Here is a 21,847-nt window from a genome sequence, read left to right as displayed (position 1 = left end):
CATTCGCACGTCTAGTTCACGCAAATTGCATGAATTGAGCGTTGCCGCGGCAAACGCACAAGTTGAAAAATTAAAACTTTGACGGAAAACCCGCCGCGTTAACAATCACGAGCTTGCTTTCGTAGTGACATGATTACAGAAAGTGGGCGGAGTCACAGAAGCCCCTCTCATGATGCGAATTTCTGCGTGAATGTCTTGATGACTAGAATTTCACGCGCGGCTTTCACGCACGAATGAAGCGAGTAAACTCAAACTGTTCAAGCAGCAAACTAGACGCAGTACACACGAATTTGACACCTCAAACGTGGCTGGTGTGAACCCACGGTAATGGTGCGTTCAGAACAGCCGCTGTAGAGTGGTCAAGCACGAATGATTTCAATGTTAAGTCAATGTGAAGACGCGTTGACACGCGTCTGGAGGTCTTGCGGCGCGAAGAAGGTGTTTAGTGCGCCGCGGTAGATGCCGATTTCGCCTTATTCATGCATCTAGTTCGCGCAAATGCCGCAAATTAAGCATTGCTGCGGGAAACGTGTAAGTTGAAAAATTTGAACTTTGGCAGTAAAATGCGCCACGTTAACCAATCAGGAGCTTGCTCTAGTAGTGACGTGATCACGGAAAGCGAGCGGAGTCGCAGAGGCCCCTCCCATGACGCAAATTTCCGTGTGAATGTCTCAATGACTAGGATTTCACGCGTGAATGAAGTGAGTAAACTCAAACTGTTCAAGTGGCAAACTAGGCACGGCAAACTAGGCACGGCAAACTAGGCACGGCAAACTAGGCGCGGCAAACTAGGCTGGTGTGAAACCACGGTAAGGACTTCCGTATCTCCAAAAGAGTTTGAGGTGTGTTTAGTGCCAAGAGAGGTCATACTAAATACTGAATGTTTTCTGTACATACTGTATGTCCTGCATTTTCTGCTTGTATCTAAATAGAGTGAAAAATTATTTTGATAAAGCATCAAAAATGGTGGTGGTCTAAGACTTTTGAACAGTACTATTTATGTGTGGCAGAAGGGTTTTAACTAGAATTATATATCAATTAATGTACACTCTCAGAAATAAAGGTACAAAAGCTGTCACTGAGGTGTTACTCTTTTAAAAAGTATACTTTTGAATACATTTTGAACCTAAAGGATGCATATTAGTACCCCAAATTGTACTTTTATACATATTTGTACATAAATGGTACATAATAGGACCTTTTAAAGGGTACCATCCCAGTGACAACCTCTGTACCTGTATTTCTGACAGTGTACTGTATGTTTGTAAATAAACTGTACAGTGTGATACATAACTGCATAACATCATCTGCTGATGTGTCCTATATTCCAGCTACATATTTGCCAACTCTCATATCAGCAAAAACATCAAAAAGAGGAAAACCTCTGTTTGTAAAAATCACACAGCTTAGTACTTTCATGACTAATAAGTAGTATCGGGTCCACTGCACAACCACAAAAAAACTAACTAACACACAAAACACTCACAAACAGCCAATGTTGTCAGATTGCATCCTAGCCAGCACATTTAAAACTGCAACCACAACAATTTAATTTGACGCTGTGGTAAGGTTAAAAAACAACAAAAACAGTGGTGACACGACCGTCTACGCATGAGAGAAGCTGGTGTGAACTAGCAAGTAGTTATTTGGTAACATTCCACTGATAGCTTCCAGAAATAATCAGGGTGCCGATACACTGTTTTATTCATAGCACGCCACCCTTAACATTGTAATTACCAGCTGCTGAGGGGTGACGAACACGCCAGTGGTTTCGCAGAATTCATTTAGCGCAATAAATCAACAACTACTATTGAGAAAATCACTATAATTATATCATTTACCATATTCTCTCCATTTGCTCTGAAACCTTTATTGTTAAATTAGGGCAACTGCTGTGGATTTCATTCAACCTCGAAGGAAACAGATGGATGGGATTTTTCTCTCCGCGTGTAAAAATGTGCAGCAGCGTCCGACCCGAAGAAGTGAAGTGCCCGGTTTGAGAGGGCAAGTATGCAACTGGACATAAATAAAACTTCACATGCAACCTAAAAATGGATTTCAAACCCAAAAAACTAAAGAGGAGACTGAGAAGTGTTGCAGAGAGGAGGGGTATGCGATTTTTAAGGGATAGCAAACAGCACATTGCTTGTGTCAGATAATCCGGAGCGGCTTATCTGATCTGTGCCTGCTATAGGGTAGCACTTACCCTTCAGTCCGGCTACAAGAGAGCAGGGTGAGAGGGAACAAACCAGAGTGACATATAGATTCGCGTGGAGCAGAAGAAAGCAAAGAATGAGAGAGAGAAAGTGAGAGAGACTATTGCCTTTACACAGGGTATAGTAAGCAAAGCTTGTGCAAAGGAAGATTGTTCATCTTGTTTGTGCAGATAGAAACTATATTGGCAAGGGAGAAAAGCATGGGATGTGAAGGGATAAGGGAAAGAGAGAAAGAGAGAAGAGACAGAAAGAGAGAGAGAGATGTATAGTTAAAATAACCCAACAGGTAGTACAAAAGGGACAAAAAGGGAAAACACTTAAGGGACACGAGATGAAAGATTTCTGTTCAATGTGATAAAGTTCAATGTGTGAGTGCAACTGTTTTACTCTATAATATAGCAAAATGCCACATAATACTCTTTAGTTAACAGACGTGTCATTTTTAATGCAGTTCTGTTTGACTTTTATCAGCATGAGTTGATCTGTAGACTAATAACCATTCCACACTTACAGAACTGAGAGATGGGGGCGTCGAGCTGTGGTGCCGTCCCTCCTTTCGCATTGAGTTTCTGCACCTGGGTCGGAGGGATGGGTTTGTGGGACTGGCCCGTGGCACGATACATCGCCTGAACCCAAAGGATTCTATCTTGTTCGTCGTCACTGGCGAATATCACAGTGTCTCCCTCCTTAACAGCATTGAAGAATGTACGACCACCATCCAAACCTGCGTATTATAACATATTATTTATCATTTAAACTTTAAATTGAACAAACACTAAATATTAAACTACCAGAAGGTTAAGGTGCTATTTGTACATCTATAAATTCTTGAAAACTACCAAAATTTGGTAACAAGTAATATGTATCTCTGGACCACAAAACCTTAAAGGGGCCATGGTATGAAAATCTGACTTTTTTCAAGTTTAAGTGCTATGATTGGGTCCCCAGTGCTTCTATCAACCTAGAAAATGTGAAAAAGATCAACCCAGTAACTTAGTTTTGGTAAATCATTCTCTACAAGCACATGAAAAAATAGGTCGTTGAAATGTGGCTCTCCTTATGATGTCATAAGGAGCTCTTATTTTAATTATAATACCACCACTTAATCTGCACTATCCAACCACAGCACTACCATTTAGTGCAGAGAAAGGCACAATTGAGTTTTAATTGCAACAAACCACTATCATTGTGATCAGTGTTTGAATTTCATCAGCTCATTTGCATTTGAAAGGACACACCCAAAACGGCACATTTTTGCACACACCTACAAAGTGGCAATTTTAAAATGTTATAATAAATTATCTATACGGTATTTTGAGCTAAAACTTCAAATATGTACTCTGGAGACACCGGAAATTTATTTTACATCTTAAAAAAGTCTTGTGACATGGCCCCTTTAAGTAGCACGGGTATATTTGTAATAAGTCAAAAATATTTTGTAGAGGTCAAAATAATATATTTTTCTATTATGCCAAACATCATTAGGTTATTATGTAAAGATCATGATCCATTAAAATATTTTGTAAATTTCCTACCGTAAATATATAAAAACTTTTATTTTCCACAGTCCTTAGAGGTTTTTTAAAAATAAATTAAAAACCTATTTATTTTCTATTGCATTTTCTTAATATAATTTTGTTTTTATGCTGTATTGCTTTTATATGTGTACCTGTAGCACTTTGAGACGTGCCCTTTATGTATAAAGTGCATTACAAATAAAAATTATTATTATTATTTATCGTAAGTGGATGAAGTGGACAGGACTTCATTTGCACAACTTTAAAGGGGACCTTTCACAAGACTTTTTTAAGATATAATAAGATAAAATAATTGGTGTCCCCAGATGACATATGTGAAGTTCTAGCTCAAAACACCATATAGATAATTTATCATCACATGTTAAAATTGCCACTTTGTAGGTGTGAGCAAAAATGTGTGTGTCCTTTTAAAAGCAAATGAGCTGATCTCTGCACTAAATGGCAGTGCCATGGTTGGATAGTGCAGATTAAGGGGCGGTACTATCCCCTTCTGACATCACAAGGGGAGGCAAATTTCAATTACCTACACTGTAAAAAATACTTTTCTGCCTTAAATTTTTTTGTTGAATTAACTCAGATTCACAAGTCATGTCAACAGAGATGAGTTGTCACAACTTATAAAATATAGTTGAGAAAAGTCAACTAAATTTTATAAGTTATAACAACTCACCTGTAGTTATAACAACTCATCTCTTGTCAAGATAAATAATAGTAAGTTGAAATGACTTGTAAATCCGAGTTGATTCAACAAAAAATTTTATGGCAGCAAAGTTTTTTTTTACAGTGTATTTTTTCACATGCTTGTAGAGAATGGTTTACCAAAACTAATTTACTGTTTTTTTTCACATTTTATAGGTTGATAGAAGCACTGGGGATCCAATTATAGCACTTAAAGGTGCAGTGTGTAAATTTGAGCAGCATCTAGTGGTGAGGTTGCGAATTGCAACCAACAGCTTAGTCCACTGCTCACCCCTTGCTTTTGAAACACATAAAGAAGCTACAGTAGCTGCCACCGGACAAACATGTCATCATCGGAGACAATTTAGTAAAAAAATTGTCCGTTGAGGGCTTCTGTAGAAAAATGGCGGCACAAAATGGGGACCCTCTTTGTATGTAGATAAAAATGTCTCGTTCTAAGGAAATAAACACATAAAAGTTCATTATGAAAGGTCTTTATACACCACTGATAATATAGTTTTGTATATTATTTAGCATTTCTGTCAAGAGATCCTTCTAAAAATTACACACTGCACCTTTAAACATGGAAAAAGTCAGATTTGCATCATATGTCCCCTTTAAAGGCGGTTTTCTCAATATTTTGATTTCTTTTGCACCCTCAAATTATAGATTTTTAAATAGTTTCACCTCAGCCAACTATTGTCATATCCTAACAAATCATACATCAATGGAAAGCTTATTTATTCAGATAATGCCTCAGTCTCATTTTCAGATAAAGTCTCATTTTCAAAATAATTGACCGGTTTTGTGGTCCAGGGTTACATACATATGGTACTGTATGCATTAATATCACTTACTGTATGGCAATAGTTAATAAATTAATTTAATTAATAAATGCTTTAAAAATTACACCTAACATGTTATCTAATGTAAACATATTGAACCTTTTTAAACTGTCACCAACTTTTGTTGGCATGACCTAGGTCATTCAATCGTTAAATAATGTATTTGACTCGACTCGAAGTACTTTTGAAATGAAGTACTTTTCACATGTGTAATGTTATGATATTATTGTGTGGATATTCTATATTATTGTGTGACAATCCTTATAATTCTGTGTATGTGACAACATATAACACTTAAGCATCATGAAAAGCAACACAAAGCACAACCCTGTTTAATTTCTCTGATGCTACATTTCAGTTTTTCAATAACCAGTGGCACGGTGCATGTTTTATGCAATGATTCAGACGATTTAATTTAAGGATAATTGGCCTTAACTAGTTAATTACCTACTGTATATGTTTGTTTAATATAAATGAAATGTGTCACCTATCCCCTGCACTGAAACTAGTTTAGAGAATAAAAACACATGCCACCTGCTGGTCTAACAACTACCTGTGTGCAGGTCAGCAGTAGGATTAAATGTGTTGGTAGATTTCAATATAAGCAAAATATGAAAGCATTGTAATGTCATTGCTTGTGACGTTCTGATTGGCTGCAGAGACCTGGTTGAGGGTCGGTGTAATCCACAGTGTATCCGTCCAGTTGGAGAAGTTCAACAGGTTCTGCTTTCTTCTCTCTGTAGCTACACATGGCAAAGGTATACTGGCTCACCTAGAGATAAAATTGAGATACAGTAAATACTCAGGCTCACAGTGTTTATGTATATGTTGGGGATGTTATATTTATTCCTATTTTACACTAATAATATAATAACATAAACCAATCCTATCCCTCACAAAAACAAGCAATCATAGATTGCAAACCATATATGCATATTGCAATATGTGCATTTGCATTATATCTTTAACCTTGATATACAGTATCCTACGACCTTATTATTTATAAATATGATTTAATATTATGTCATCTGTGCTTCATCGGAAATGTAAGAAAGAAATCCAAAACTGAAAAGTAGTTAAGTTTCAATTTAAGGATGCTCAGAAGGAGACTGTCTTGATCACCGGCTGGGTGGGTTTGGGCTTAGGTTTTGTCCTGTCAATCAAACAGTACAGTCTGAGGAGTGGAACGACAGACTGTCAGCCTGGATGTGAGTCGTACAGCTAGGTGCCAGTCATACGCACATAATACACACACAGACATAAAGGCATCCACGCTCTCACACATCACACACACAGCTGTCAACCCTTTCTCCGTCATAGCAAGGCTCCGTCCTCAGCATTACACCAATCCAGTGCCTCCATCACCTCTGCTGAAAGTGGCAGCCCTCTTTCACTCTGTGGAGAGATGCATCTTCAAGTGACATGATAAATTCAATGTCATGTGTGTGACGGGCACTCGGGCTGGCTCCGGGGCCCCGATCTGGCTTGGTGGCACCCAGGTGCCTTCGGGACTCCACTGGGGCACATACCCCCCCCCCCATACAAACACACACACACACTCGTCCATCAACCCGCTTTCTAACACACTCGTGCGCGAAAGTTTGGCCCTGTCAAAAGCTAGAGAAGCAGTATGATAAATCACTCGCTCAACGTGTAAGTGGTGGGGCCATTGACCCGCTGTCAAACCGACAGTTAAAGGATTTTAAATGACTTTTCTTTCTGATTACCCCTGCGTGCTTTTGCTCTTTTAAATAACCTTGTTATTGTTGATGCTCTGCAAATCACACCGAGAGAGACATGCTGGTGCAAATCGATGATGGCTGGATGCAAATATAAAGCAGAATGCCAGATAGCCGCGCACCGCCCCAGCCCCTCCAGGTCACCCCAACGCATTACCATATTCAGATGCGTAAGACCGCATGCTTGAGCCAGAGTAGCGGAGACGAGACGAAGAAAGCACAGAACGTCTGCCCGCTGTTTTGTCACATTGCCTACCAACCGTAAAATAATTAGACTTCACTTTGAATCATAATGCTGGGCCTTATGCTTGCAATTTAAAGAGAGAGCAGAATGGGCGAGCTCAGAGGCACAAAACACAAGATTTGGTGGTTTATATAGTAGATGCATAGAGGAGATTGAGTCAGCACTGTGTTATTTTTACAAAAGTTAAATACTAAAGAGATGGAAATGACCGATTATTTCCTCGATCAAACTAAATGGTGTTCACGGTGTGATAATTAACCATGAATAAAGCAACGCTGAACCCACACCCACCCTGTAACACAAACCTCACATTAAACGCAGTGCCATTTATATAGAAATAAGTGTCAATCAAAGGTCTGTACATACAGTATAGAAAAATTATTCATTCACAAAAATAGTAGTATAATAATGATATTGTGGTAACAATTTACAATAAGGTTCATTAGTTAACATTAGTTTTCAAATGCACTTTTACAGCATTTATTAATCTTTGTCAATGTTAATTTCAACAATTACTAATTCTTTTATTAAAATCTTTTTAACAATGGTTAAGGCACTGTGAACTAACATGAACAAACAATTAAAGTGTTATTTCTATTAACTAACATACACAAAGAGTAATAAATACTGTAACAAATGTATTGCTCATGGTTTTTTCATGTTACTTAATACATTAATGTTAATGAAACTTATTGTAAAGTGTTACCGATATTGTCAATAAATATAATGTCCTTTTTTGATAATAGCAAGGAAATTGCAGTAACACTTTACAATAAGGTTACATTTCTTAACATTAGTTAATGCATTAGCTAACATGAACTAACAATGAACAATAAAGTATTTATTAAAGAAGTAGAGCAATATTATGTAAATGTCAACATTGCCATAAAAACTTTTTTAACCAAATATTTTAAAGCATATTGATATCTCAGATGTCAATATTTGGTGTTGTAAAAACTAATGTGAAGTTTACTTTTTTATGTAAATTATTTTTCGTCAGGAACAAAAAATTATAATAACAGAAAAAATGTCACATCCATAACAATGTTTTTTTTCTTATAAATGCACGCATGAAAATTATTTTAAATGAATTATTATTTTATTATTTATTTATTATTATTGCTTTTGATTTTGTGCGTTTTTATTCACAGAACACCTACAAAGCATGTTGTCTCACAAAAACTTTTTGTCACATCCATAACACATGCAAAGATATTTTTCTGTACTCTATCATTAGAGGCTTATGACAACACAAGCAGATGGTAATTTTCAATATATTGGTATAATAAATACATTATTTGAGAAATTATATTTTAAATTTTGACTGAAAATAATAACACTAAAATGGCTCAGTTTATGTTAATTTCAGCATTTACTAAATATTTTAATATGAACTAATGCACAATGATCTAACATGAATAATTGTATTGGCATTAACTAATATTAATCACAGATTAAATCAAGTTGAAGCAGAGCCGGCCTATCCTACAGGCGATACAGGCTGTCGCCTGGGGTCCGCCTTATCAGGGGGTCCATCCGCATGAGTCCGCAACACAATGTAAGTACTTACAGTATACTCGTGGAGTCAGAAGCAAAAAAGCTTACTACGCGCACAGATACCTAATAATTTAACAAAAAAATACCAGCAACAGTGTGGCCAGTGTGAACAAAGCCCTTGCTACTGTAATTTAATGCAAAGGATATCGCTGCACAATGCATGCTGCAATTTATTGTATATAAACCTTTTTAATTTGTTTCAAACCATTCATGAGCCCCATTCACTTCCATTTTTACTACTATGAAAGTCAATGGGGCTCATGTTTGGTTTGGTTACAAACATTCCTCAAAATATCTTCCTTCGTGTTCATCGGAACAAAGTAATTTATACAGAAAATAAAATAAAAAATACAATTTTGACAGAAAATTACATTTTTGGTGAACTACCCCTTTAACCATTAGGTTACATTGACGATTAAAAAACCAGGATAGAAACTGATGGAAGTGTGTTGATGTTTGTTCAAAATATAAAAAGCGTAAACACAACATAAAACAACTAAAACACAAAAAGCGCATTCTGGCATATTTTCTTACCCAGACTGACATTGTAAACACAAACAGGGCATGGTGAAATGTTTTTCGCTCGCATGCACATGGACCCACGCTGACACACGGGCAGATGAACACTAAGGTAAACAAATAATGTCAGTGTATTGACTTTTGTTTGTCACTTGCTGTAGCTGCGAGCGACTGGTGGGTGTGTGATGTGGGCTCTTTTAGCTGCGAGTGCCGGTCCTTTACTAAGTCAGGCCGCCTGTCAACTTTTAGCTCTCAGACATGTTACAATCCACCACAGACAAGCTGACTGAAGCTCACACAAAGGGGACAGAAATAAAAAAAGGCTCCATCAAAGTACCTGACACACCGCTGTAGTGCTCGATCAGAAAGTGTACTGATTTAGACACGCAGAACGGAAATGAAAATGCACAGCACTTGTGATGAAAAATCTGAATCGGTAGGGGAGGACATAGTGACACTGAGGTGACAAAGCGCATACCTGCACCAAGACGAAGAATCTCTTCTTCCATCTTTTCCACAGGTTTTTTCCGATTGCCCAAAGGTATCTGTGAACAGACGCAGAGCAGGTGTTGCATCCTGGTGTCAAGATATAGCATGTTGGATGTGTTTATCCTAATTTGAGTGATAAAGGGCAACTATTGCCTTTCCTTCTGATTTTCACTCACAGTATGATGCATATAGGGAAAATTATATCTGGTATATTTGTACAGTTCACTTTAATTATTTAAATACATGATTTAACAATGTATGACATACACTCTAAAAACAAACGGTGCTATATAGCACTAAAAGTGGTTCTTTGCTCGTAATCATAGAAGAACCGTTTTTAGTGCCATATAGCACCAGTGAAGCACCTGTGAAGAACCATATAATGCTATGTAGAACCATATGTGGTGCTATGGCCCCTGTTTGGTTCTACACAGGTGCTTTACAGGTACTTCACCGGTGCTATATGGCACTAAAAACGGTTCTTCTATGATTACAAGCAAAGAACCATACGTGCGCTCAAGATATGTATATTATTTATTTACAAAAAAAATTATATAACAAAAATGTGTCATAAATAGGCTACTATATAAAAGCTAAGACAGGTACTGTAGTTTAATTATTTAGGAAGGAAACATACAATCCATAAGGTACAAAAAAACTAAATAATAATTGTAGGAAAAGCCAACAAAAACACTGCTTCTTTGATTTAGACAAAAAAATAAATAAACCTTGATGACCTGCTACTAAATCTATAATGCAAATATGGAGAAGTGTGAGTTTTCTATCAGCAAGAAAGCAAGTCTAAAGACAACCAAATGGAAATATTTTTTAAATGTAGGCATACTGCCACCTAATGGTAAAAATATTAAACACATAAATTGAGCTGAAGATAAAGTAAACTGGTGCACTGTGAAAAAGTTCCAGTCAGAGACTATCACAAACATTAAAACATTCAATATTAGATTGTTTTCTAATTTTTATTTTAACTTATTTAACTTATATTAAGATGTAGCCTACCTAGTTTTTTTTATTTATTATTATTATTTAATAACAATTCCTAAATGAACCAAAGAGAAGCTATTGCCAATGGAGCAACAAAAACGAATTCAAAATATCTATATTTATATATTTATATATAAATATATATATTTATATATTTTGCTTAAAAAATTATTTTACCTTTAGCAAATATGTGACCCTGGACCCCAAAACCAGTCATACATCATCTGAAAGCTAAATAAATAAGCTTTCCATTGATGTATGGTTTGTAAGAGCAATATTTGTCCAAGACACAACTATTTGGGAATCTGAGTGTGCAAAAAATTTAAATATTAAAAAAATCGTTCTTGTCCAAATAAGGTCCTTAGTGACACATATTACTAATGATAAATATATTTCTGATATATTTACAGTAGTAAATTTACAAACTATCTTCATAGAACATGATCTTTACTTATTATCCTAATGATTTTTGGCATAATTCTATTATTTTGACCCCTATAAATTATTGTTGGCTTTTGCTAAAAATATACCTGTGTGACTTATGACTGGTTTTGTGGTCCAAGGTCACATATGTGTAGGATGTTTCTTCGTTCACACAAAACTATATTCATTTACAAATAGTTTATAAAAGACATTAACGGTATGTTATAGGTTTTGTATTACTAATGTTGAAACCATGCCAGTTTAATTGTAAAAGATGCTAAATAATATCACAAAGGCATTAAGGTGAAAATATACACACGCACTGTAAATTAATGTAGGGAATGTAGTTTCAAAAACTGCCTGCAGTTAAAAATGTGTTACTTTGTCCACTAGATGGACCCATAGGATCAGAAGTATTTAGACTAGATCATAAATGAAAACACAGATTTTGCTTACCCACAGTGCTTCATGTTCTGTGGTTTGTCCATACGGACAGCCAGTTTAATCTTCAAGTCATCTGGGCATCCTTTGGCAACAGTCATCTTATGGAGCTCACACTGTTTGGGACTGTTTGGCGTGGGGTGTAACACAACCTGGAATCACATTGACACAGATAAAGATGTTTCCATGATTGTTAGTAATAAACACAGCATTGTGCTGCTACAGCATTAAGGGGTGGTTCCCAGACAGGGTTTATCCTTAGTTCAAGACAAAAATGCATGGTTGAGCTGCCAAAAACTGAAAATAATGTAAATTTGCTTGACTACACTGTAAAAAGTGAAGGTTGGATTAACAAAAAAAATACTTCAATTGGTAATGCCTAAAATACAGGGGGGAGGGGTTCAGCTTAAATTGTCTCATTTTAAGTAAAAAAAAGGTTGATAAGCTAAAATGTTTTAAGTGTTACCAATTGCAGTAATTTCTGTAACGTGTTTTTAACTTAAAGTGGAGAAATTTAATAATTAAATAATTAATAATTCCATTTTTATAGCACTTTTCTCAGAACTCAAAGCGGTTTACATATGAACGGAGGAATCCCCTCAACCACCCCCAATGTGCAGCATCCACCTGGATGATGCGATGGCAGCCATATTGCGCCAGAACGCCCACCACACACCAGCTAATTAGTGGAGAGGAGATGCAGTGATATAGCCAATTAGTATGAGGGATGATTAGTAGGCCAATGGGCAAGTTTGGCCAGGATGCCGGGGCACACCCCTACTCTTTTGGAAGGACATCCTGGGATTTTTAATGACCACAGAGAGTCAGGTTTAAGTTGACAAAATGTTTTTTTTTTTTAAGTTTACCAATTGAAGTAATTATTTAAGTAGATCCAACTTAAGTAGATCTGCAAGTAGATCGGAAATAATAAATGTTTGTACATGTAATAAATTAGAAAAATGTAAAACATAAGCATTTTTAATAATGTTGTCTGTTTTTTCTAGCTAAAATAAGGGACCGTATCATCCATTCCCACCAGTGCTGTTCATCATCACATATCAATCCTACTATTTTTTCTATCTTTTACTGCTGACCTGACATGACATCAACAACCTAAAGGGGGTCGCACACCAAACGCGCAGCTCAGCGCCGCGCATTTCTAAAAAAAACGAACACTCCACTCACATTTAACAATAAATTACATCATATTTGTCCCAAATCATTAACGATTAACATTGGCTGCTAACCTATATTATGCATTTTGAAGTAAACGCTATCTGACGAAGCTCGCACTATTTAATGTGCACTTCCGGTTTATGATACCTCCGAGTTGTCCTAGAGTCGACTCGAAGCGGTGCTGAGCTGCGATTCCCTTAACTTTCTGTTTTCAAAACAGTGCAGGCATGTTCATTAGAAAGATATTAAAATGTGTGCGTGTGTGTGTGTGTGCGTGCGTGCGTGTGTGTGTGTGTGTGTGTGTGTGTGTGTGAGAGAGAGAGAGAGAGAGACACAGAGAGAGAGACACAGAGAGAGAGGGGTAGCAGATATACGCCTCATTGACTCAGCAGTGGATCAAATCCATTATAACATCTGCACACATGGGGGGCTGCTCAATTTGCAAAATCGTATTAGTGCAGATCACCTCCTGATGGCAGAACAGAGCTCTTCTGGGTGAGTATGGGTTAGGGGCCAGTCACACCAAAAGCGTTTATGGCAGTTGCAGGCGCCTTTTTTGAATGATATTCTATGGGCAGGGCGCTGAGAACGGAGAAGCGCCTGACGTCATTCGCCTCTTTCCATTGTCCAATCGAATGAGGGGAGAGGCGGGCCTTACGTTGTGGTGAGGGAAGTTTACAGTTGCTTTGAAGAACCGGACTCCACTCGCTCACTCTCTCCTGCATGTTTGTGCACCTCTCACCCTCAAACAAGGTCAGTGCAAGCCTCCTCTTTTTAAAGTTTCTGCTAATATGACAGTTAACAGCAAAAGAGCGCTCACGCTTCAATATTTGATTGACAAGACAGCTGACTCGGTGGTTGCTTAGCAATATGAAAAGCCGTGTCGCACTGCTCTTTTTTTAAAAAAGGCAGTGCGTCGCGCCTTGCGTTTGCAAGCGTTTAGGGGCTGGACACACCAAAACTTTTAAACGCGGCTGAAAACGCCTTGAGGACGCCGAATGCCAGCTGTTTTTCAGCTGAGTGCCAGCTTTCTTCAGCTAAGCGCTTTGGTAGCTCTGATACGTCAGCTGTGAGACGGTTGGTTGCTGTGATACTTGTCCCGCCCCACCTACACTCTGATTGGATGGCCGCGTGAAAACTGACATCGACGAGCGGAGCCCCTCCTCCAAAGTTGAACATCCCCCAACTCTCGGTGCTGAGCGCGGAAAAACCGCCGGGCGGCGGTTTTCAGCGCGGAAGAAAACCGCCAGCTGCTGGCTTATTTGAAAAACGCTGAGTTTCCATTGAAATGTGATATGCGGCCGCGGGCGTAAAAGCGTTGGTGTGCACGCCCCCTTAAAGCGCTTTTGGTGTGACTAGCCCCTTAGACTGTCACTTACACGTCCCAGCTCTTTGTCCTCCAGTGCCAGGACTCCTGTACTCTCAGTGAAAAGTTTCACTTTCACTCCTGGAAGAGGGTGAGTGGTGGTGAAGTCTCCTTGGGTTCCCCAACTAAAAAGACAGAGAGGCAGAGAGTTTAAAAGCATTCACTAGACGGTCTGCTGACAAATCAAAAACATTTTCGTTTACCTTCAGTAGTAGACCACTGCACTAGCAGTTCATAGGTTCGAACCCAGGAAACACACATGCTGATAAAAATGTATACCTTGTAATGCACTGTACTGCAAGTCACTTTGGATAAAAGCATCTGCCAAATGCATTATTAAAATAATGAACATTAAATTATATTACGCATTTTATCAGTATGTGTGTTCTCTGTGATCAAACCCATGACATTTGGTTTGTTAACGCAATGATCTACAAGCTACAGGAACATATTTAAATTAGTCTATATTGCAAATAATCTAGCTTTAGATTACACATGCTCTACATCCATTAAATTGTAGTGCACATGCAAGTGATAAAGGTTCGAGTCTGGCTTGCAACCACACCGCTTGCATCCTATTTTCCTTCTCCTCGTGTTTCCTGTCTTCTGTTTACTGTCTCCATTAAAAGAAACACAAAGTCACATAAATAAATCTAAATGGATCATCACCCACTGTTTTTGTGCAGAACGTCTGAACCGACAGACATATTTGTTATTTTTAGATTTGTTGCTGTGCTTGAGTGACAATAGAGTGTTTGTGCTTGTGTGTTGACCTGTGTGTTTTGATGTATGTGTGCACATGAAAGTACATGTGATGCATGTGTGTGTGTGTGTGTGCTGGTGTGTGATCCCTTGAGATGAGGGGGGCAATCATCTGGCCACAGTGCACTGGGGGAACAGAGCGCAGTAAACGGGTCTCCATGGCAACCCCCTCTGAGCCTGAATCCCTCTAGAATGCCTGGGGTGAGGCTGAGGGTACATGGACTGTGTCTGCATGTATGTTTGTATGTTCAAACTGTTTGTTCACATCAGCATCTCGAGGGAGATGTCTGATGCATATTTGGCTAGCAGCATTGTAATGTGCTCTTTCGAAGTATATAAACACTTTTAGCAAGTGTGCTTTTAATAGTCATAAAAAATCATTTTATAGGGACTTGCTGTGCGCTTAAAGGCTCCAGCCAGCAGGCACAGCACGCATGTGAACTCTAGTTTAGTATCAGCGGCAGCGTGTGAGATGATATATTTTTTAAACTTAATGGCATCAATAACGCTGACCTTAGTTTTTACGCTTACAAAACCGATGTGTTTAGTAAGAACTTGCTAATTATAAAGTAAACAATGCATTTGCTTGTGAGGTGCATGTGAGTTTTTGGCTCTCTCACACAAACATGCACGGGTAATTTCTCATTTATTCAATGAGTCATCCCTTTAAAACCATTTAAAAGCATTCATTTGAGGAAGTACGCTTCACACAGCAAAGACATTCAGAGGCTCTGTGACGTCTAAAGAAATCAGTATCTCATTTTTTGTCACCTTTTTAACTCTAAGAAGAAAAACATTAGCAAATATACAAAGCTATTATTGAATAAAGAGATATTATACTCTCATGCCCTCTTTTTATGCAACATGAACATTATAAAGGCATTTGTCAAATAAAACCATTATAAATCATATGCTTTTGTTATGTTCAAAAAGTGGAATCTATAGACAATGGCAGTCGCCATATTAGTGTGTTGCCACAAATTGAGCCATACGTTTGTATTTATTTGCATATAAATGTATTTCTGTCTGGAAGGGTGCATCATACTAGTGCTCATATGGCCTGTAGGTGGCAGGCGAGGAGCTTACATTACGACATTCGAAGTACATTTACACATCTGGCAGACGCTTTCATCCAAAGCCTCTTACAGTGCATTCAAGGAATACAATTATCCCAGGACATAAATATTTTATGATGCCTAATGAGAAAATTATAACAGTCCTTCTAAACCTTACTTTACAGATTGAGCATGCTCAAACGTGAAATACTCACTTTGATCTTAATACAATTGATAAAATAACATTAGCCTCTATATAGTAGGGCAATTCCAAGCAAATGTAAGCCTTATTGTGAAAAGTTAGGTTTTTACCCACAATGAAATCTTAGATATCAATATTTGGTGGTTTAAATACCCATGCAGTTTTTTTTTCATTGTTTTATAATTCTTCATAGTTAAGTAAGTAAATTTCAGAACTGTCAAGTCCATAATGGAGAAATGTCATGTTCAGAACCCTTAAACTTATTTATATTAAAAAACTGACTATACACAACTTCAGTATAGTATGTGAGTTATGTAATCAAAGTGCCTGCAACAACAAAGCAGAACCAAGATGGGTCACATATACAGTAAAGACCACTGCCATCTTTTCCAAAGACTCATAATGCTGATAGTTTATATTTAATACTTTATCGTGGCATTGAAAGTACATTAAGTGGATATAGATTTTAAGGGGGGGGGTTTCAATTGTATTTCGTGCATTTTAACTTACTATACATATTTCTTTTTATGGGCACTTCCCCCAGAAAAACACCCCCACACGTCAATCAGTGGGAGAGCAAGAACCGAGGACGCTAAGTCACAGACATCACTCCACGCCAAAGCTATGTTTTATATCAAACTCAACAACAGTGTTTTTGGATGTAAGGTGAAGAAAGCCAGCCTATATTTATATATATTTGTTTATCCGGGGTTGCAGCGGAGTTTTGCGTGTGTGTTTGTTTACTGCTGGATTTCATTTAAAAGTCTCATGAGTTGCATGCGGTAAGTAAAACTTCTGTATTATTTTGAAAATAGGCGCATAAGTGCATAATACTGTATATAAATGACACAAACATGTAGTGAATCATAAATTATCTTGTATTGTATGTGCTGCATGACTTGTGAATCGCTCCTCCCGCACCTCGTAACTCCTCCTTCCGAATGTTTTCATATGTTATTAGAAAGAATGGGTAAAGCTAATCTGTCTTTTATAAATCTGATAAAACTAAAGACTCTTCGGAGATATAAGGATGTAATTCTACTTTATAGGTACTCAAGATTAACATCAGATACGCAGAAACAGCTTGTGTTATTGGAGCTTTAATGGTTTTTTTTTTTTTAAAGGAAAACACCACCGTTTTTCAATATTTTACTATGTTCTTACCTCAACTTAGACAAAATAATACATACCTATCTTTTTTCAATGTGTGCACTTTTAATCTTTGTACAGCGCCTCGTGTATCTGTTAGCATTTAGCCTAGCCCCATACGTTCCTATGGCTCCAAACAGGGATGAATTAAGAAGCCACCGAACACTTCCATGTTTTCCCTATTTAAAGACTGTTACATGAGTAGTTACACGAATAAGTATGATGGCACAAAATAAAACTTTTGTTTGGAACCATAGGAATGAACGGGGCCAGGCCAAATGCCAACACATTCAAGAAGCGCTGTACAAAGATTAAAAGTGCACGCATTGAAAAAAGATCTATTAATTCATCTAAGTTGAGGTAAGAGCATAGTAAAATATTAAAAAACGGTGGTGTTTTCCTTAAACATGTCATATCAGTGACCTACAATCCTACAAACCAAAGCTATCCATTTCGCAATCGAAAGGCAGACTCTTTTGGTCATGGTAGTTCAAGACCCCTAAATTCTTTTTCATTTCGTTGTGCACTTGTCTACCTGTTTCTGAACACAAAAACGTGTCTTGTGTGACCAATTGAAGGCTCATATTTTGTACTGTCTGTGTAAGTTTAATTTTTATTAAAGGGATTAAATGCATTGCAATTATTATGCTCAATTAACACATTCAATTCACCCCATTCAGTTTTACCAAACCAAAGGTTTTCATTTTTTAATAGTCATACAACTTGATCTCTTTGACTTGAGCTGAAGTTCTTTTTCGCTTTTAACAAATGTAGAGCTTGATAAATGAGCCACTGACAACAACCCTGTAATTTTCCTTTTTATAGTCTGGCTAAACGGGCAGGCACAGAAGTCCCGACGTCATCCTATCAGTCACTGTAATGCTTCTTAAACCTGCTGCCTGGAAAGCAAATCCTTCAATATGGATCCAAAAACAGCAGTAACCTGACTTTATCAGGCCACATGACGAAAGCCCGTTCAGCTTCCTCTAAACCCTACAGCAGACTCCGAGATGTACAACACAAACCTTTCTTCTCATGCCTTTTTACTGTCACCTTGTTTCTCACTCTCACACAAATACCACATGTGCTTTGATTAAGGAGCTGTGTCAGGATCAGTGCTGACAGTCTTAAAGTGTCTGATCAAACAGGTAAAGCCCAGCATGTCCACTAGCAGTTTCCCATCACTTCCGAGTGTTTCTTATGCATCCTCACATGGCTCTCAGCCGGCCCAGCAGGCTTTTAGCAATCCAGCAAGCCCAGGAGAAATGTGTGCCAAGCGTGTAAGTGTACATGTCAGTGTGAGAGCTAACTGATCCGGGCAATTGAGTATATATTCAGTGAGTAGGGAGTGTTTTATGTGTGTAAAGCTGCATACTGTGCATTTACAGTTGTTGCCTGTTAGACTGTATAAAACAACCTCTGCATTGATGTGTAACATGACATCAACCATCTTGCATATCACCTATTGCAGTCCTCGTTCATGATTGTCAGGCGTTTAAAGGCGGAGTCCACGATGTTTGAAAGCCAATGTTGATATTTGAAATCACCCAAACAAACACGCCCCTACCCCAATAGAATCTAGACCTTCTGTTTATAGACCCGCCCCACACATACGCAACCCGGCATTTGATTTGATTTGATTGGCTATAAGTGTGTTTTGGTAGACGGCCCGTCTCCTTTTCCAACGCGTTTTTCAAACATCGTGGACTCCGCCTTTAACATCATCAATTTGTCATTGTCACGTTCTGACATCCCTATTTACACTCGAAATGTAAATAGCACCACACAAACCCAAGCGAGCCCTTGTGTTGATGTTGGCAATGTTTTAGCCGGAGGACAAAATTAAAGTCTGGAGTGTCTGGAGTCAGTTGCTAATGGGCAAAAGAGACACGGCTAATTTATCAAAATGAACTCATAAAGCCCCGTTCAGATCGCCAGCGACTAGCACTAAAAGAACGACATAATCTTATTCATTTCAATGGAAGCTTGGCAATTTCCAGCATCACGAGCGACAGGAAGTGGGTGTGTCAAGCGACGTGACAAAGTTGAGAACATTTTAACTTTATGCAAATGATTAGCAACTTTCCGGAGCGACTACATATGACAACGAAACAGTGGAGTACACGTCATACATCTCTCGCCAGCAACTGAAGTGGACGGTACTCATTTGTACTAACATACATTTAAAGGTGTAGTGTGTAAATTTTAGCAGCATCTAGTGGTGAGGTTGTGAATTACAACCAACGACTCAGTCCACTGCTCACCCCTCGCTTTTGAAACACATAGAGAAGCTAATGTAGCCACCACCGTAGACAAACATGTCATCATCGGAGAAAACTTAGTAAAAAAGTTTGTCCGTTAAGGGCTTCTGTAGAAACATGGCGGCCCAAAATGGCGACTTCCATGTAAAGGGGACCCTCGGTGTATGTAGATAAAAATGTCTCATTCTAAGGTAATAAACACATAACGGTTCATTATGAAAGGTCATTATACACCCCTGATAATATAGTTTTATGTATTATTTTACATTTCTGTCAAAAGATCCTTCTAAAAATTACACACTGCACCTTTAAGCTAAATAATGAGATTTATATTGCATATCACATAGTATTCCTATTGTATTACAATACAACTGCAGTAAACCAACAGTAATGAAATTTTATTAGCCAACTATCATAAGCCTGTCAATACTTTATCTGACACTCATCTGCAAAGGCAAATGCTATCACACTATCTTGTTGAATAACGCAATCAGGTTTTGTACCCTATGCTTACATGCAACTGTTACCTTATCATTAGGCATTAAATCTCAGCACAAACAAAATAAGCTTACTGTCTACAGACTAATATGATTTCTTGATCATGTTATGAGCTAAACAAAATACAAAGCTTCAGCAAACAATATTTTCTTTCAGCTCTGAGTAATATTGAATGGTACTGTGGGAATGTGCCCTTATGCAACCAAAAAACAATCAATCCACAACATATAAATGATTTACTACAGACACAAGCATTCAGCGTTGAAAACATAATAACTGTGGTATATAAAGAACTTTGCAAAAAGCAAAGCCTGCTTGTGTAGGGTGTTGACATCAGCTACACAGCAAAGGGAGAAAGATATGTGCATGCAAACAAAAGAAATATTTAATATCACAATATTTTAATATACTATTTGTGACCTACGTGGGCTTGGAGGCCTCTGCTTGGTCAGTTTGAAGTTTCTGCCCTCCCTCCACCTCCATGGTGCAGTAAACAATCCGGTTTGGTGCTAAGGACTTCAGACCTTGCACCTCCATAATCACCACCTGCGTGAAAACCAAAGAGAAATCTTTAAATAAAAAAACAATGGTAGTAAGGTAAAAAGCAATACAACAAACATTTCCATGAATCTCATTCACCATGCCAAAATTACCTATAATGAAAAAAGTACAAGGTTTATTTTTTGTGCCGGGGAGGGGGGTTGTGTAGTACCGTATGAAGTAGACATTTTATACATTTTGGCTGTTTATTTACATTTTGGGGTCATGAAAATACTGTACACGCTTTTGAAAACGAGTTGCAGTCGCTCTGTTTACACAGCAACGATTACACTGAAAAATTGTATGTGTTTTAAGGAAAGCAAAACGGACTAAAAATGCTGGGTGTCGATGTCATTTGGACTACCCCAAGCCCTTAAGAGAAGCGACAAATGGCTAGCCTGCGGAAAGAAGCCTTCAAACAAACAACATGGCGACCTCAACTGGTAGTTTTGTATGGACAGATAATGAGGTTGGTTTGTTAATTCAACTTTTAGGCAACACAAACACAATCATTGTTTTCAAAAACTACCACTGTGGAACCCATTTTCAAATGTTTGCGTTTTCGGGACCCCAAAACACCGTTGTCGTGTAAAAGAATTGTCGTGTCAACAATGATGTCACGTGCATGTGTATTATGTGTTCAGTCTACAGGCAGGCGTAAGTACCTGTCCATATCAACAACAGCGGCTTCCAGGACTTTGATAGTTTGTATTTATCTGTTTATAGTGTTTACAAAGTAATATCGCCAACTACTGGCCAAGCACACATAATACAGCAACTTTACTCGTTTTCAGAAAACCGTGTAAACGGGATCGATTTATTTTTTATAGACGTTTAGCAATAACAACATAAACAACACGTGGTCATCACTTAACTTCCGGTAAACTCCACTAAGAATAAATAACAACAAAGTAAACGTTTATTTATATAACAAGCAAAATAAACAACACGTAGACTACCTAGGAAACCAAAACATTTGTTATTTTCGACGAGGTATTTGTTCAAGAACTCAGTTAAGTAACTAGTCAGACCATTAAAAAAACTGAAACCGGAAGTAAATTTTGGACCAGACGCGTATTGCGTCACCACACGTGCGTCTGATGAAACGGTCTACAGTACAATCATTGTTAAAGGAAAACACCACCGT

General features: G+C 37.9%; 1 protein-coding gene across 10 annotated transcripts in view; it reads right to left on the bottom strand.

The window, feature by feature from the left end:
• Positions 1-21,847, bottom strand: part of cadpsa (Ca2+-dependent activator protein for secretion a) — a 137,572-nt gene that overhangs the window by 59,522 nt on the left and 56,203 nt on the right. For all 10 annotated transcript variants that reach the window (XM_073875995.1, XM_073875993.1, XM_073875994.1 and 7 more), the window contains exons 7-12: positions 20,585-20,706; positions 14,247-14,358; positions 11,707-11,843; positions 9,815-9,881; positions 5,941-6,049; positions 2,728-2,940 (exon numbers count right to left, since the gene is read on the bottom strand). In XM_073875995.1, coding sequence (XP_073732096.1) covers positions 2,728-2,940; positions 5,941-6,049; positions 9,815-9,881; positions 11,707-11,843; positions 14,247-14,358; positions 20,585-20,706 — 760 coding nt within the window. The remainder of the gene's footprint in view (positions 1-2,727; positions 2,941-5,940; positions 6,050-9,814; positions 9,882-11,706; positions 11,844-14,246; positions 14,359-20,584; positions 20,707-21,847) is intronic.

Source organism: Misgurnus anguillicaudatus, chromosome 14, assembly GCF_027580225.2.
Source record: "Misgurnus anguillicaudatus chromosome 14, ASM2758022v2, whole genome shotgun sequence".
In the NCBI taxonomy this organism is placed as follows: Eukaryota; Metazoa; Chordata; class Actinopteri; order Cypriniformes; family Cobitidae; genus Misgurnus; species Misgurnus anguillicaudatus.
This window is presented reverse-complemented; position numbering and strand designations above follow the sequence as displayed.